Here is an 18,054-nt window from a genome sequence, read left to right as displayed (position 1 = left end):
TAATCACATTAAAAAATTGTTCTGAACATGCATGTCATATTTGCCACTGGATGCCAAGGGAAATTAAACGATACAGTTTCAATCCCATGATGAGTTTTTGAAAAAATGTGCATACAAGCTATATTTCACCCAAAGCAATTCAAAATGTAATAAAGAATATACCTTCATGGGCTACTTTAAGGGTAAATTGGGTTTAAATTTTAGACATTTACTCAATTTTTTTGTTTTTGGACATTTTTGTTCTTTGGATAGACAAACAAAACTTTTTTAAGTGGATTTTTGTAAAAACATTTGGAAAATCTTCTTTTCACAAGTATGCTGTAAATTTTTATAACAATTCTTTGGAAATAATCAAGGTTTATCAAAGTTTGACGATTTCAAGGTTTATCAAAGTTTGACGATTTCAGAAAAAAAGAATTTTTACATTATGTATATCTAATGTTAAAAATTTTTATCGGCAAATTTTTCTTAAAAATTATTACATATAATCTTCATACATGCATCTTTTCCCAATATGTCACAATCAGACATCATGAAAAATAACATTCTGAATGAACAACACTTTTACCTCCCCTGTAACTGTATCATATGCTCTTAAGCAATCAATGCTGACAATATACCTTATATATAGCTGTTTTATAATTCAGTTTAACCTCTGTGATTTATTATTAACGCTAACTTTTTTTACAGTTGGTGTTTCCACACAACAAGAGGACTATTTGAAGTTCCTGTTTGAGTTATCAGATGACTTCTGTGTCATACCATCATTTGCTGTTATACCTGCTTTCTCAGCCATGGGTGATGGTTTAGTTGGAGGAGTACCTGGGTTAAATGTTGATCCTACTAAGGTTTGTAGTTAATGGGGAGGAGTTGATCTCCTGATTTTATGTCAAGTTGGACTAAAAGCTCTGACAGTCTTCATTTACCATAACACTCTCAGATAGTTCTACTTTTGTGAATTTATTTATTTTCATCTATAGGTATAAATTTTGTGGATAATAAAAGAATCTTACACCTTCCTGGATATTTAATTTCATTGTTTTACTGAAGTCTGCATACAAGCCTATAGAAAATTTCTTATTTGTTAATGATTTAATTTCATGGTTTAGGCCATAGTTATTATATTTTTAGTTTTACGAAAATTTTTGACAAAACCAATGGGTAGGAGGACAAAAAAAAAAAAAAAAAAAAAAACTGCTGCTGCTGATTTTTTTTTTAATACCAACCGTCAATATAAAAAAAAAAAAATTTATTTCACCAGGAGATTTTCTACTAGTGTAACAACTATTTTTTTTTCTTGACAAGGTTTGAATTGAAAATCAATGTGCAACAACTTACTAAATCACCAAGAGCATAAATTCAGATTCTTTCATGCAGTTATGAACTAAAAATTATTTTTTTTGCATGAAAAACACTGGGTCGGAGGAGAAAAAAAATTAAAAATCAACATTTTTAATTTTATTTTTTTTCCTATTTGGCAAAAATTAGGGTAGGAGGGTTCGTAAAACTAGAAATAAAAAAACTACGGCCTTACCTTTTTCTATTAAAAGTGGTATCTAACGAATAATAATGAATCCACAGTATTTTGCAATTGAACATCATTTTAAAAATTGGAGGTTCAAAATTTCAAACAGTTTGCATATGACATCTGTATAGTTTTGAAAGATGTATGCGTGTTAAGCCTAATTGAAATCAACATTTAAAATCATTAAACAATTTTTAGTTAATCAGAGAAAAAAATATGCTATTTTTGTATTCGTTATTTTTTTAAATTTTTTTTCTCAAAAAGATGGTATTGTCTTTTATCATTAAAACTTATCAGAATAAGTGATATTGTATATCTTTGTAAATCTTAAAATTAAGGCTGAGTTTTTTTTACAAGAGATATTATATTGGTAAATGTGGTATTGCAGATTTTACATGGAGAGCAATACACAGAACTGTATAAACCTTTCCCTACCAGTGGTACTTTGACATCTAGAGGAACCATTGTAGATGTTTTAGATAAAGGATCTGGTGCTGTGGTATTAATGGATGGTATGTTACATTATATTTATTTCTTCAAAGCATCAAGTTAGTAAAACATTTTTATTTGTCTTGACTGCTTTCATTTCTAGAAAAGTTCCCATTGAGACCAGTGAAAATATTAAATTAATCATCTTCTTTTTGAATATTGATGGACAGAAAAATACAACTCTCATAATCAGATGCTTCAACATACTATAAACAGAAAAAACATTATTTATTGTTTATTGAAAATAATCTAAGACTCATTTTATTCAGCTATGAAATTCTTTGACTTATCAAAATGTTAAACAATTATTGTAAGAAGAATACTAACAGCTTGATGTATGACATGACAAATATCACAGACAGCAACCAACCAAAACCACTGAGTTACAGGCATATGACTTGTGACATGCACATAAACAAAGTGGTGGGGTTAAACATTGTTTGTTAGCATTCAATCCTCTCCTTATCTTGGATATTGAACAGTAGTGTAACAGGACAACATAAGAAAAAGCTTTGAAAATATTTTGAAAACTTGACTAGTCAGATTAAAACAAACCCTCCCCCCCAAAAAAAAATTTAAAAAACAAAAAAAAACTAACATAAATCAAAGATTACTTGAAGTTACTGGAAGATAATTTAAATCTTATTACAACCTATTTATTGTTTTGCTGACTTAAGTATCATTCAGTACACATCAAATAGATTTATTAATAAGATGTTGTGAACTCTTTTATTTTTACATCATTTTTCATGCAGAGTGCATACTTCATTTTTTTGTGTGCTGCTTTTCAAGGTCAATTATAGGGTGTAAATTGCATCCATGCTTTATATAGTTGCAGGGATTAAAGTTGAAAAGTTATGGAGTTTATGACCTTTATCATCTATGATCGCGCTATGAACATTTATAATTGTCATTAAAACAATTTTATTTGTTTAAAATACCTCTTTCTTAATGTTTGTTTATTTTTTCCAGTTGAAACATTTAATGAGAAGAAAGAAAAAATAGCTTACAATCAATTTTCAACATTCATTGTTGGTGCTGGAAAGTTCGGTGGAAAGAGAAGTTCAGACAAAGCAAAAAATACTGCTAATCCACCTTCTAGAGCCCCAGATGCTTGCATGAGTGAGAAAACCAGCATTGACCAGGTAGGTTCAAAGGTAGAAATACTGCTAATCCACCTTCTAGAGCCCCAGATGCTAGCATGAGTAAGAAAACCAGCATTGTCCAGGTAGGTTCAAAGCTAGAAATACTTCTTAATATCCACCTTCTAGAGCGCCAGATGCTTGCACGAGTGAGAAAACCAGCATTGACCAGGTAGGTTCAAAGGTAGAAATACTGCTAATCCACCTTCTAGAGCCCCAGATGCTAGCATGAGTGAGAAAACCAGCATTGTCCAGGTAGGTTCAAAGCTAGAAATACTTCTTATCCACCTTCTAGAGCGCCAGATGCTTGCACGAGTGAGAAAACCAGCATTGACCAGGTAGGTTCAAAGGTAGAAATACTGCTAATCCACCTTCTAGAGCCCCAGATGCTAGCATGAGTGAGAAACCCAGTATTGATCAGGTAGGTTCAAAGCTAGAAATACTGCTAATCCACCTTCTAGAGCCCTAGATGCTAGCATGGATAGAAAACCAGCATTGACCAGGTAGGTTCAAAGCTAGAAATACTGCTAATCCACCTTCTAGAGCCCCAGATGCTAGCATGCATTGACCAGGTAGGTTCAATCAATCAACAATTGTGCAGTGGTCATCATCATTCACTTCATTTATTCTTAAACATTCTTAAAAGATTCCATACTGTAAATTCAGAAATTATTGTGTGCATTTATTTTTTAGAGATTTTGTCCTTTTAGACTAAAATGCAATTTAGATTTTTACAAATTGAGAAAAATGCTGTTTAATTCACATAAAAAAATTGGAAATGAGAGTTTAAGTATTGCACTTATAACCCTGTCACATAAAACATCTCAATTATTTCTAAGGGTAAGACCCCTTTTTGGACCCAAAATATAGCAGTTTTACAAAATTGTTACAATGTAAACTGTATTTATTGGAAAGTAGAATGCTTCTGCTACATAAATATGAGCTGTTTTTGACAATACAATGTACATATGTCAGGTACTGGCATCTTTAAGTCATGCTAAATTACTGCAAATCTTCACAATTTAAGCATTTTAGTTAAAGGAGTAGGTCCAGTAAGGGCTGATTTTGGCCTGATCAGATGGTTTTTGTCAAAAATGAAAGTGAGTTCATCCTCAACCTTAATATATGTATGTTATGTATTTTTTGACAAAAACCATCTGAAAAGTGACATTTTTGGCATATTTGATAGATTTTTCATATTTAAGCTAGAATTGGAGTGTTTTTAATGAGTTAATCAGTTACAATCTTTCACACACACACTAATTAAATTAACTGAAATAGACTCTTTAACTGTTTGAAAAGTGTCCAAAATCTTTCGTCACATGAATCTGAAATTTGAGGCCAAAATTGGCCCTCCTTTCCAGCTTACTCCTTTAACCTTTACAATATTATCAAATTCTGATAATAGATGAATTCTAATCACATTGAGATGGACAGACATCAAGCATTACTTTATTACTCACCCGAATCAGTGGTGCACAGAAATACAAAAAAAAGTATGGTAGAATTCTCAATAAGAATAATACAAATCACTTAGTATACAATTTAGTGTCTTTTAAATCGTAATCATCAAGATACAAAATATATATGATATTTTGACTTTTTTACAATCAGCATACTACTAATATTTTTCCATATTTTAGGCAGCATTATACAGATTAAGTGGAGACAGAAATCCTTTACATATAGATCCTAGCTTTGCTGCTATGGGAGGTAAGGATAAGAATTGTTCAATTAAATAAAATAAGAGTTTTACCTCACATTCATAATTTTCCCTAAGGCAACACAATGGTGAAGAAATTGAACCCTGTTTCTCTGACTGCAGGATACAAGCCCCTCCTGATGTCTTCTGACAAAGGTCATCCAGTATAATGCATGTTTCAATATACATGCAACCAATCTTACCTTCAAAAGCATTTTTATAAATGATGTAAATAATTGTTCAATGTTAGGCAATTGCTAAGATCCTAGCAAGGAAAAAAGTTACTCAAGCATCATTTTTGTCTCGCCTTGGACGAAGTTGAAAAATAGGAAATTACCGTGTTCTTTCTGACAGCAGCGTTAATATTCAACAGAAACTTAAATCATTAAATACGATCAGAAAGTAGTGATCAAGAAACAAGGGAAAAAAGACGAAATTGTCTATTGACTCTTTATGGAGTTCTTGTCCTGATAATTTTAAACAGCTTTTTGATATTCTTGCCTATTGAAAACTATAATATATAAATAGACACTTTAAAAGAAAAATTGTCATTGATAAAAGATCAAAAATAAGATAAATTTGGCCAAAACTGTTAGGATGCCCTTTTATAGTTCTAGTGATTTTTTGTCAAGCCTGCAACTTTTATTGCAGAAAGCTCAACATAGGGATAGTGATCCGGCGGCAGCGTTAGCTAACTTCTTAAAAGGTTTATATTTTAGAAGGTGAAAGACCTGGATGCTTCATACTTTGTATATAGATGCTTCATGTTATGAAGTTTCTGTCAGTCACATGTCCAATGTCCTTGACCTCATTTTCATGGTTCAATGACCACTTGAAAAAAAAGTTCAGAATTTTTGTTATGTTGAATTCTCTCTCATTATAAGTAATAGGATAACTATATTTGGTATGTGCGTAACTTGCAAGGTCGTCATGCCTGTCAGACAGTTTTCACTTGACCTCGACCTCATTTCATGGGTCAATGAACAAGGTTAAGTTTTGGTGGTCAAGTCTCAGATACTATAAGCAATAGGGCTAGTATATTTGATGTATGGACTTCTCTTGAACTGAATTTTAATGTGCGTATTGTTATGCTTTTACTTTTCTACACTGGTTAGAGGTATAGGGGGAGGGTTGAGATCTCACAAACATGTTTAACCCCGCCGCATTTTTGCGCCTGTCCCAAGTCAGGAGCCTCTGGCCTTTGTTAGTCTTGTATTATTTAAAATTTTAGTTTCTTGTGTACAATTTGGAAATTAGTATGGCGTTCATTATCACTGAACTAGTATATATTTGTTTAGGGGCCAGCTGAAGGACGCCTCCGGGTGCGGGAATTTCTCGCTACATTGAAGACCTGTTGGTGACCTTCTGCTGTTGTATTTTTTTATTTTGGTCGGGTTGTTGTCTCTTTGACACATTCCCCATTTCCATTCTCAATTTTAAGGACTGTAAGGTGTACATGTCCAACTGGCAGATGTAATCTGACCTTGACCTCATTTTCATGGTTCAGTGGTTATAGTTAAGTTTTTGTGTTTTGGTCTGTTTTTCTCATACTTTATGCAATAGGTCTACTATATTTGTTGTATGGAATGATTGTAAGGTGTACATGTCTAGCAGGCAGATGTCATCTGAAGTTGACCTCATTTTCATGGTTCAGTGTTCAAAGTTAAGTTTTTAAGTTTTAGTCTTTTTATCTAATATTATATGCCAAAGGTCAACTATATTTGGTGTATGGAAATATATTATGATCTATATGTCAGTCCCGCAGGTTTTATTTGACCATGACCTCAATTTCACAGTTCATTGCACAGTGTTAAGTTTTTGTGTTTTGGTCTATTTTTCTTAAACTTTAAGTAATAGGTCAACTATATTTGTTGTACAGAAGCAATGTTAGCTGTACATGTCTTTCTGGCATGGTTCATCTGACCTTGACCTCATTTTCATGGTTCATTGGTCGTTGTTTAGCTATCTTGGTTAATGTTAAGTTTATGTGACAGTTGTAATGAAGCTTTATACTTAGGACTATCAACATAATATCAATGATTAGTAAAAAAGGCGAGATATTTCAGTGTGTGCACTCTTGTTTCTTATAAGATGATATTTTTATGACCCTGGTGTGGTGGAGGGGGAACTAAGTTTTAACCTTGTCTGTCTGTACATCCCAAAGTTGGTTTCTGTTAACTTTAGTTTGCCTCAACCAAATATGAAACTTATACACAATGCTTATTACCACAAAATACAGATCAAGTTTGAATTTGGTGTTATCACTTTTACTGTTCTAGAGTCTATACCTGTCTACAAAGGGAAACAATGCTGATTTTTGTGGTTTCTGTTCTCTTACTTTAGTTAGCCCAAACCAAATGTTACAAGAGTTATACACAATAATTATTACCACAAAACTCAGATCAAGTACAAATTTGAGTAGCATCACTTATACTGCTCTTCAGTTATGTACTTTTATTACTGTATATGCTATGCTATGCAAGAGGGGGCATCATCTGTGACCCATGGTCACATTCCCCATTTGTTTAACCTTTTTGTTTTAGCCAAACCAGAATAAATAATGAGCAATTCAAGATTAAAAGGAAAGATATTTTTGTGATGACTTCTATTCTAGCTGGATGTTTGGGAGTGTCCATTATTTAAGATGTATTTAGATCTAGGTGAGCAACACAAGATAAAAAGAAAGCACATTTGGAGAAGACATTTCTAAGCTGAAAAACTTGTGTCTGATCCATTTATAATTTTTGAACAATAAATAAAATTGAGAATGGAAATGGGGAATGTGTCAAAGAGACAACAACCCGACCAAAATAAAAAACACAACAGCAGAAGGTCACCAACAGGTCTTCAATGTAGCGAGAAATTCCCGCACCCGGAGGCGTCCTTCAGCTGGCCCCTAAACAAATATATACTAGTTCAGTGATAATGAACGCCATACTAATTTCCAAATTGTACACAAGAAACTAAAATTTAAATAATACAAGACTAACAAAGGCCAGAGGCTCCTGACTTGGGACAGGCGCAAAAATGCGGCGGGGTTAAACATGTTTGTGAGATCTCAACCCTCCCCCTATACCTCTAACCAGTGTAGAAAAGTAAAAGCATAACAATACGCACATTAAAATTCAGTTCAAGAGAAGTCCGAGTCTGATGTCAGAAGATGTAACCAAAGAAAATAAACAAAATGACAATAATACATAAATAACAACAGACTACTAGCAGTTAACTGACATGCCAGCTCCAGACTTCAATTAAACTGACTGAAAGATTATGATTTCATCATATGAACATCAGACACAATCCTTCCCGTAAGGGGTTTAGTATCATACCATCATAACATATATGAGAAGAACATAACCCGTGTCATGCCAACAACTGTTTTTAGAATAAATGTGTTTAGTTCCGACGCAAAGACCTTATCAGTGACTCAATATTAACGCCAAAATATGCAATCTTTAATGACTTGACAACAGTATCGTAATTATATCCCTTCTTAATAAGTCTATTCAAAGGTTTTGTAAGTTTATGAGGTGAATACTGACACCTTTGTGCTTTATAAAGAATATTTCCATAAAAAATTGGATGTGAAATACCTGAACGTATAAAAAGTCTGCATGTTGAGCTATATTTACGAATGATGTCTTTATACCGATGATAAAATTTAGTAAATGTTTTGACTAGTTTGTGATATCGAAAACCCTGGTGTAATAATTTTTCAGTAATATATAAATTTCTCTCGTTAAAATCTAAAACATTGTTACATACACGAGCGAATCGTACAAGTTGAGATATATAAACACCGTAAGATGGTGACAAGGGAACATCACCATCTAAAAACGGATAATTAACGATAGGAAATGAAAAATCATCCCTTTTATCATAAATTATGGTATTCAGCTTTCCGTTAGTGATATAGATATCAAGATCGAGGAAAGGGCAGTGATCATTGTTAGTATTAGCTTTATTTAAAGTAAGTTCACCAGGATAAATTTCATTAATATACATACTGAAGTCGTCATTATTGAGAGCCAAAATATCATCCAAATATCTAAAAGTATTATTAAATTTGTTTATCAGATGTTGTTTTGATGGGTCTTTGCTTATTTTTGTCATAAATTGTAACTCGTAACAATACAAAAAGAGGTCCGCAATAAGTGGTGCACAGTTAGTCCCCATTGGAATTCCGATAATCTGACGATATACGGAATCCCCAAAGCGAACAAAAATGTTATCTAGTAAAAATTCCAGGGCATATATAGTATCAAAGCATGTCCAATTAACATAGTTTTTTTGTTTATTGCTACTAAAAAATGACCTAAAAGAGTTTGAACATATATATTCACATTCTGATTTTTTGAATGCCCATTTAATTAGGTGTGTGAATTTTTTCTTAATGAGAATGTGAGGCAATGTGGTATACAGGGTAGAAAAATCAAAACTTTGAACAGATTCAAAATCACCAATATAAGCATGCAATTTATCAAGTACTTCCAACGAGTTCTTGACACTCCAAAAGTAATTTATTCCACTATTTTCGAAGGCCTTATTTGAACAATTTATTATAAGGTTTTTAATTGTACCAAGTGTGCTGGTAAGAATAATAGACAATTTAGTAGTTGAACAATGGCTTGATGACGAAATAAATCTATATTTGTAAGGGGTTTTATGTAGCTTCGGAAGCCAATACATAGTTGGGACTTTCATTGTATTTGGCTCTGCTTGTAAAGCGGTGGCTAAAAGTTTATGTTTGTTACAGATTTCGTTTTCTGAAAATGGAGTCAGTTGGAATGTTGGTGAATTGGTGATTTCCTTTTTCAGAACCTCAATGTAAAATTTACGTCAAACAATAATAATATTATTAGCAGCTTTATCGGCCGGGACGAAAACAAATTCCTTGGTTAGTTCTTTTAGTTTATGTTTGATACGAGAAATAGGTTTATTGTGGTTATTGTTAATAGTAAAATGTTCTTTAAAATGTTGAATACGTATATCAACTATCTTCATTACTGAATTAAAAAAAGAGTCCAAAGATTTTTTGTCAGCTTTTTCCCGTTTTATCCATTTCATACAGTAAGTATGGAGTGAGTCGTGGATGATATTACGACACTCATTCCAATTAATAATTGACGGGGGACGATATTTAGGTCCTTTACTGAGAAATGATTTTAACTCTCGGTCTTGAACGATGTTAAGATCTCCTGTTATAACATGGGAAATGGGTCCATAAATATATTCGGAATTACTGCAATTACATGAAGTAGGTGTATTTTCACTGATATTAACATCTTTACACAATTGACTATAATTAAACACAAATTTTCGGGTAGATTTCTTGTAAATATAACAAATAAGAGGTAGTTCAGTATTGTCAAAATATCCAGGAATTTGTTCTTTAACAGAATGGTCGTTAAATATACCGGCAATATTTACAAAATCAAAGCCTTTATTGACATACTTAATTTTAATAAAAAAAAATTTATGATCTTCAGGGCGATCAATTTTGGAAAATAATTTAGAATAACAATATGCCATAATAATTTGAACAATTTCATACTTAGGACTGCTATATGAAATTGTGTTGCAATCCTCCAAAATTTTATTTAACTTATTAACCGGTAACGAACAGAGTTTTGTTAACAGATAATGTCTGCCGTTGTTTTTTGAAATAGAAATTAGGTCCGAAATATTGGTATGATTGGCCCGAAATTTTCTTTGATTGCGATTTGTTCTACAACCGTGAGAACGGTTTTTACGAACAGTTTTAGAAAAAATATCCAAAATGTTAACGGAATTGGTTCTAGATATATTACCAATTCCCATGATATTATCATTAAGACCGAGAGGGTAAACTGTCTGTAATTTTTTAATCCAATTTAATTCAATTATTTTCCGTGATCGTACAAACTTTGAATGCGATTCACCAGGCTGCTTATTTACCACTTCTAAAGGTTGAACTGCTAAATATTTAAAAGAATGGTTGTGCTTCTTAAGGTGTTGGTAAATGATACTTTTGAATTTATTAGGTCTTTTAAAACGATACAGATGTTCTTGAGTGCGTTTTGATAAATATCTTCCAGTTTCTCCTACGTACTGAATACCACATCCCGGTTTGTTTCATGTGAGTAAATAAATAATACTGTTTGTTTTTCAAGTAATATCAGTTTCAAAATTTAAAGAAAATGTGCGACCATTAAACGTGGACCTTACCGTATTGTTGGTGGAAAGACGGGGACATGTAAGTCATTTTTTGGCAAGACACTTATCGATAGAAGGGTAACCACGATTTAATTGTATATGTTTAAACTAACACAAAATAATAAGAGCTTCTAGGTTATTCTTTTGCATAATAAAAGAGTGATATTCACTCTTACTGTTAAATAATATATGAAAACAAAATGATGTTTCTTTTTTTATCTCCAGGTTTTGACAAGCCAATATTACATGGATTATGTAGTTATGGTTACGCTACAAGACATGTCATGAAAACATATTGTGATAACGATGTTTCCAAGATCAAAGCTATTAAAGTAGGTCAACCTTAAATCAGGGGAAACAATTTATACATGTTTTGTTTTTACATTTGTATCCCCCTTAGGCAAACCTTGCTGTGGACAAAGAAAATCTATGTTTCCATCAGTATATATGGTCATTTGTAGGCTATTTCACCTTTACAAAGCATGATTTGTTTGCATAAAATATACTTTAAACCAACTTAATTTCGCCAATACTTTATTTTTTGCGATATTCTCTTTCTAGCATATTTTGCATTTATTTAATTCGTGATTTATCAAATTTACCTTATGTAGTTAAATATGGAAATATTTGTGACGAGTTATATTCATGTTATTTTTCAAATCATGAAAGTTAAAAAAAAATTTGCTATAGCATATAGTTGGGTTTCAGTATATGAGAGGTTTATATATACATCATCTCAATCAAAATATTAAATGAGAACATATAATTAATGTGAACAATTATATGTGCAATAACCCTTGCAATTCTTTAAAGATTTTGATGGTAATTGTTTAAACCTTAAATTACTCAATATCTTTTTCCAATGTCCCCACTAGTAAATATGAAGGGGAATGACAGATGCTGAATGTTCTCAAATGTTACAACTCATCACTGACAACTTCTCAAATGTTACAACTCATCACTGACAACTTCTCAAATGTTACAACTCATCAATGACAACTTCTCAAATGTTACAACTTATCACTGACAACTTCTCAAATGTTACAACTCATCACTGACAACTTCTCAAATGTTACAACTCATCACTGACAACTTCTCAAATGTTACAACTCATCAATGACAACTTCTCAAATGTTACAACTCATCACTGACAACTTCTCAAATGTGTTACAACTCCTCACTGACAACTTCTCAAATGTTACAACTCATCACTGACAACTTCTCAAATGTTACAACTCATCACTGACAACTTCTCAAATGTTACAACTCCTCACTGACAACTTCTCAAATGTTACAACTCATCAATGACAACTTCTCAAATGTTACAACTTATCACTGACAACTTCTCAAATGTTACAACTCATCAATGACAACTTCTCAAATGTTACAACTCATCACTGACAACTTCTCAAATGTTACAACTCATCACTGACAACTTCTCAAATGTTACAACTCATCACTGACAACTTCTCAAATGTTACAACTCATCACTGACAACTTCTCAAATGTTACAACTCATCACTGACAACTTCTCAAATGTTACAACTCATCACTGACAACTTCTCAAATGTTACAACTCATCAATGACAACTTCTCAACTGTAGTCATTCTGTTCTAAGTACTGAAAAAAATGTGGGTGTCTGACAATGCTGAGACACCTGAAATCTCATTGATATATAGATGTATGTTTCATTATAATACTTTATTCTGATTGGCTAACTGCACATCACATGTTTTTCCTCAAGCAATTGCATCACTCAATAAAACTTTTTATTCATGATAACACGTGGTCCCACAATAAAGTCCACAGGTGAATTGCATAAAAAAAAGTTATAAAATTCGTGTTTTCATGATCTTAGCTAAAAAATGTAATTATAAGTATTGAATGCTTCATTTTGTAACTTCGTAGGGTTGTAAAAGCGTCGACCAGTGCACATTTTTAGAATGAAGCGCGGAACAAAATGTACTTCGGTCAATGCTTTTACACCCCAATGAATTTACAAAAAGAAGCATTCAATTCTTAACAAACTGCTGAACCCAATTCAAAATCAATGTTCTCAATAGAAAGGTGGGACAAAGATGTTTGTGTTCAACAAGCCCCCATTTTTTTATAAAAAGGTTACTTTTACTATTAAAATTAATTTATTGAATTGATTAAGAATATTTTGATATTTTCAATCATTTATCATAACTATATCATTTTAGGTGAGATTTGCTAAGCCAGTATTGCCAGGACAAACATTACAAACAGACATGTGGAAGGAAGGCAGCAGGGTTTTCTTCCAGTGCAAGGTAAACAATATGTTGAATTTGTCATAGTATTTAGATTTATATAAATATTTTGCATACACTAGACGGTGAGTAAGTTCTATACTGAACTGAATGACAACATATTAGAGGGGGGATAGGACCTTTATCAGGACTCCCGGATCGGGCGTTTTTGAGCTCGCGATTTCGGGATGGATCATTTTGGGATCTGCGATTTTTTTTCCAATTTCGGGTTCTCAGGATTCCGTGTTTTTAAGTGCGGGATTTCGGGATTTCATGTTTTTAAGCCCAGGATTTTGGGATCAGGACCCCTCCTTTCCCCCTCATATTAGCCTTAAATATCAAATGGTTGCTTGCTTGTTGACTGAGATTCTTGTAAACTCAATCAGTGATCTATATTTTACGTCAAACAATCAAAAAATTATTTCAATAATAAATGTCTCTTATAGAATTGCATTCAAGTACATTAAAAATGATATAAAAATTATGCAGATAGAGCAACATCATTTAAGATTCTATTGAAAAGATCAACTTAAAGTTTCTAAGTACAAAAATTATCTCAAATCTTTAAAATGTTCAAGGGGAATTGATCCACCTTACTAAAGAGACTGATTTTCTGTTTATTCATCCTAGGATGGTTTAAAACATAAAAAGAGACTTAAGGATGTACTTAGGTGAGGTTAGGTGAAAATTAATAAATCAAGAATTTAAAATTGATACTATAAGCTATTAGAGCATTCCTTATGGAAAAAAATAAGCTAAAAATATTGATAGGTCATGGACCTTGTTTTTGAGATATTTGAGATTTAAAATATGGCAGGAAAAGGCTGACTAGGGCTTTACCTTATATTTAAATTGGTATTATTTGGGTCTCAAAACAAAAGAAAGAAAATCAAGACTCTTCTAAAATTTTGTTAAATGACCATTCATGAGCTATTTTAAGTCTTATATAAAAAAATAAATGGGTGTTATGGGGCAAAATATTTTACATTGTATTGTATGGAAATACACCAAGGACAAATTCCAAAACCTCACGTAAGTACATCCTTAAATAACTTTTTCAATATGATTACAGGTTGTAGAAACAGGGAACGTGTCATTATCTGGTGCTTATATTGACCTGATAGGAGGAACAACACAACAAGTATCATCACAGGTATCAATAAATATTCTTATGTTATAAAAAAAAATGTGCAAAATTGTATAGGGGTAAATTCAGTACAGAGATCTCCCATTGACTTTAATGCTAATCTATCTAGAATTAAATTTATACCTGACTAACCTTTAGAAATTAGAAGCCTGCATATATTATTCATGAAAGTACAAATGTAGCCCTATTTTTTGCAACAATAAAAGTGTCATTTTTGGGCATTCACATGGCCTTGTTTACAAACACTGTACATTGAAACTTAAATCCCTTACTGACCACCATTACTTTTCAACCCGGTAGTAAAAATGTTAAGTACTTTCAGCATTCATTTCTTATTTTTTTCAACTCTAGTTTTGAACCATCTATCAAAAATTATTGAGGACAAACATTATCTACCAATCAGAAGAGCACATGGACTTCAGTTTGATGTAGAAAGCTCTCCTCAAAATGGGCGGATCCTGATATGTTTTTTCGAAATTGTAAATTTAAACAATTAATGTCCTGAAAGTCAAGTATTAAACATTTCTAGATACATAATTCAATGGTGAGATAAATTATATACATTAATCTTTGTAAGATATGAAGTTATAATATTCTTTGTTATTTAATCATCATTCTTTTTCAGCCTTCGGGTCCAGCATTAAAGAGTGATGCACTGTTTGCTCAGATTCAAGCTGGAGCAAAGACAAATCCAGGCATGGCAAAGAAAATTAATTCTGTTTTCTTGTTTGACATCTTAAAAGATGGAAAATCAGCAGCAAAATGGAGTAAGATATTCTGTTTAGACCCCAGATAGAAAATTTTACTTTTAAAGTTATTGTAATGTGCATCATGTTTTAGAATCATCAGTTTAGCTAAAAATAGCAATAGTATATTGATCTTTGTGTTCTTTTTTCGACCTATTGGTTTGTACTTTGTAAAAGAAACCAGTGACTTCATTGCAAACTACTTCTTTAGCATCTAAAAGCATTGTGCAACACGTAATATTTTACTTTTATTCAAATGATATGTGTGTGGCTTCCCATTGAAAATCATAGTCTTTCCCCTTAAGGAGGCTCGAGGGTATAAAAATTTCAGAAAAAAATTAAACATTTGTTTTTCATTACAAATTTTATTTGTTACCTTTTGTAGTTGCTACTTTATCATATGGTACAAAAATCATTCAAAACAATCAATTCATGTTGGCCCCAGATGACTTTTAAAATTTAATCATCATCGAAAAAGTTCAAAATTATCTCCCTTTCAAGGAAAAATGCCATTTTTTGGCTTTAAAATTGAAATATCTTTTTCAACTCATCGGTGACTTATATTTTTTAATATAATTTCCATATAAGTTGTACTTAAACTAAATAATTGTAAAATTTGAGCGATTTCTGTAATAAATTTCTTTTTTTATTTCGAAATTAACTTTATTTTTCCTATTACTTCAACAGAAAAAAAAAACTTTTACGAAAATGTATGCTTCTTTCGAAGGCAGATTGTGAGCGCAAATGAACGGTGACCCCACTTTTTTATTTTATTTTTCCATTAACTATAAGATAAAGTTCATTTGTAGAAAAATATAGAGAAATCCTATATAAATGATTTAGACTCGCGAAACCCCCTTAACACATTTCTCTAGCGTAAGTCTATTGTTAAAGTCCCTGTCGATTATTGTTTACAAATCTACTACTTGTTATCAATTCCTTTATACATATTTTAAAGGGATAAACATCATTTGTTTAATGCACTTATTTCAGACACATTTTATTAAGATCTTTCTTAGTCAGCTGTTTGTTTGATCTTATTACAGCTGTAGACATGAAGTCAGGAATTGGAGAAATATACAGAGATGAACCCAAGAACAAAAAGGCAGACTGTACCATGATTCTAGAGGATGACAATATGGTGGATTTGGCCAGTGGTAAACTTAATGGACAACAGGTAAGTAACAGTAAGTAAACAGTGAGCCAAATGAACCACCACACAATCTGAGGATCATATGTCAGGTGCAGCAGATTTGTAAGCAATTCCTGATCCAAGAATGTTCTTGTCCAGATACCAGTGCAAAAGACAAATCACTTCCAGTTCACTCAGGTATTTGGTCAGATTTTCAGGGGTGTGAAACATCTTTTGCAAAGTCATCAAATTTTGGAGTGTGAAATCCTAAAATAAAGAAATTTATGGTGGATACTATTGAAATCTAGGATAGAGAGGAGAATTCAAGAGTGATGTTGCTAAGTACAAAGAAAGGATTCATCATTCCTGTATGATTGTGCTGAATATGCATATTATATTTACCTCTGGACATTAAGCCAACAACAAAACTGACCTTGCAAGGGCTGTATAGCCAGACAAGGTCGTTAAAAACTTCAATCATCTAACAACAAATTAATATTGTATTTGCATAGTGGCTTTATTTTTGTAAAAGTTGAAATATACTTTTAGTCTTGTTTAATAAGATGATTATGCAAGTAATAAAGTTTTTTTTAACACTGTTTTTACAGGCATTTATGACTGGAAAGTTAAAGATCAAAGGCAATATTATGCTTGCACAGAAACTAGGAGAATTATTTGCAGGAGTGCAGTCCAAATTGTAGTGCATAAAAAGACTAGATATTACAATCAAATTTTTATTACATTAAAATGTTTTGTATTAAGCAGTTTATGATTTGATCATTAATTTATTCCTTAACATTTGCATAATCAAGTGCTATAAATTAAACTGACATATCTAAGAAATATCTGTCTTAATGGAAGATATTGAATGAATAACTTCCATGAAATTTTAGTTGTGAAAATAGAAAAAATTGCAGAACAAATTAAAATCTAAATAATTAATGTTTTCTTCAAAAGTGATTGACATATTATAATTGTTACAATGTTGAAAGTAGTCATTTTAGAAAATTATCTCCCCTTTGCATAAACAGATGAGTACAGTGTGAGTTATAAGCTGGCACTATAATGGAGGAACAAATAAACTGTAACAGGAAACTATCGCTACATTCTTTATTGGATTATATTATTATGTATAATTTGACGTATCAAAGGTAATCACATTCTAAATTAATAAAATTGTGATATATTTGAATTACCTCCCTTGTACATTGTTATAATGTCATGTTTAATGTTATTTGTTATGTATAATTGTCTATTTTTAAATGAAAATGAATGGTTTTGTTATGGTACATAATGCAATTTTGTATTTTTTTTTAGTTTTTCCATCATTTGTTTTGTTCAATTTTCAAACACAAATAAAAAAAAAAGAATGAAAAGATTGAAATATTCCAAAAATGTTCATTGATCATTATTTTATGATTTTCAGTAAATTTATTCATTGTTTGTAACTGATATAAATATTTATTACTTTGTTGAAACTGTGATACATTGTCCTTAACTATGTATTTAACAAAATGAACTTAAAAAATAAAATATATATTTTATACTTTGATTTATCAATTTGATTGCAAAATGCTTTACACAATGTACACTGCATTATTCTATCCCTCCCTATGATGGAGTATCTCACTCACACTTCATATGATAAAAATTTGTCATGAATCCAAAATATTTACTCTTAAGATGAGAGAGCAAATCAGCTGGT

General features: G+C 31.6%; 1 protein-coding gene across 1 annotated transcript in view; it reads left to right on the top strand.

Annotated features, from left to right (window-relative positions):
- Positions 1–17,703, top strand: part of LOC134714817 (peroxisomal multifunctional enzyme type 2-like) — a 31,062-nt gene extending 13,359 nt beyond the window's left edge. The window contains exons 14-23 of the mRNA XM_063576404.1: positions 691–848; positions 1,914–2,037; positions 2,987–3,159; positions 4,800–4,869; positions 11,279–11,385; positions 13,259–13,345; positions 14,397–14,477; positions 15,097–15,238; positions 16,264–16,394; positions 16,958–17,703. Of these exons, the coding sequence (XP_063432474.1) occupies positions 691–848; positions 1,914–2,037; positions 2,987–3,159; positions 4,800–4,869; positions 11,279–11,385; positions 13,259–13,345; positions 14,397–14,477; positions 15,097–15,238; positions 16,264–16,394; positions 16,958–17,050 (1,166 nt within the window). The 3' untranslated portion in view covers positions 17,051–17,703. The remainder of the gene's footprint in view (positions 1–690; positions 849–1,913; positions 2,038–2,986; positions 3,160–4,799; positions 4,870–11,278; positions 11,386–13,258; positions 13,346–14,396; positions 14,478–15,096; positions 15,239–16,263; positions 16,395–16,957) is intronic.
- Positions 17,704–18,054: the final 351 nt, after the last annotated feature.

Source organism: Mytilus trossulus, chromosome 4 (assembly GCF_036588685.1).
Source record: "Mytilus trossulus isolate FHL-02 chromosome 4, PNRI_Mtr1.1.1.hap1, whole genome shotgun sequence".
In the NCBI taxonomy this organism is placed as follows: domain Eukaryota; kingdom Metazoa; phylum Mollusca; class Bivalvia; order Mytilida; family Mytilidae; genus Mytilus; species Mytilus trossulus.
The sequence above is the reverse complement of the archived record's forward strand: the minus strand, read 5'-3'. Positions and strand labels throughout refer to the sequence as shown.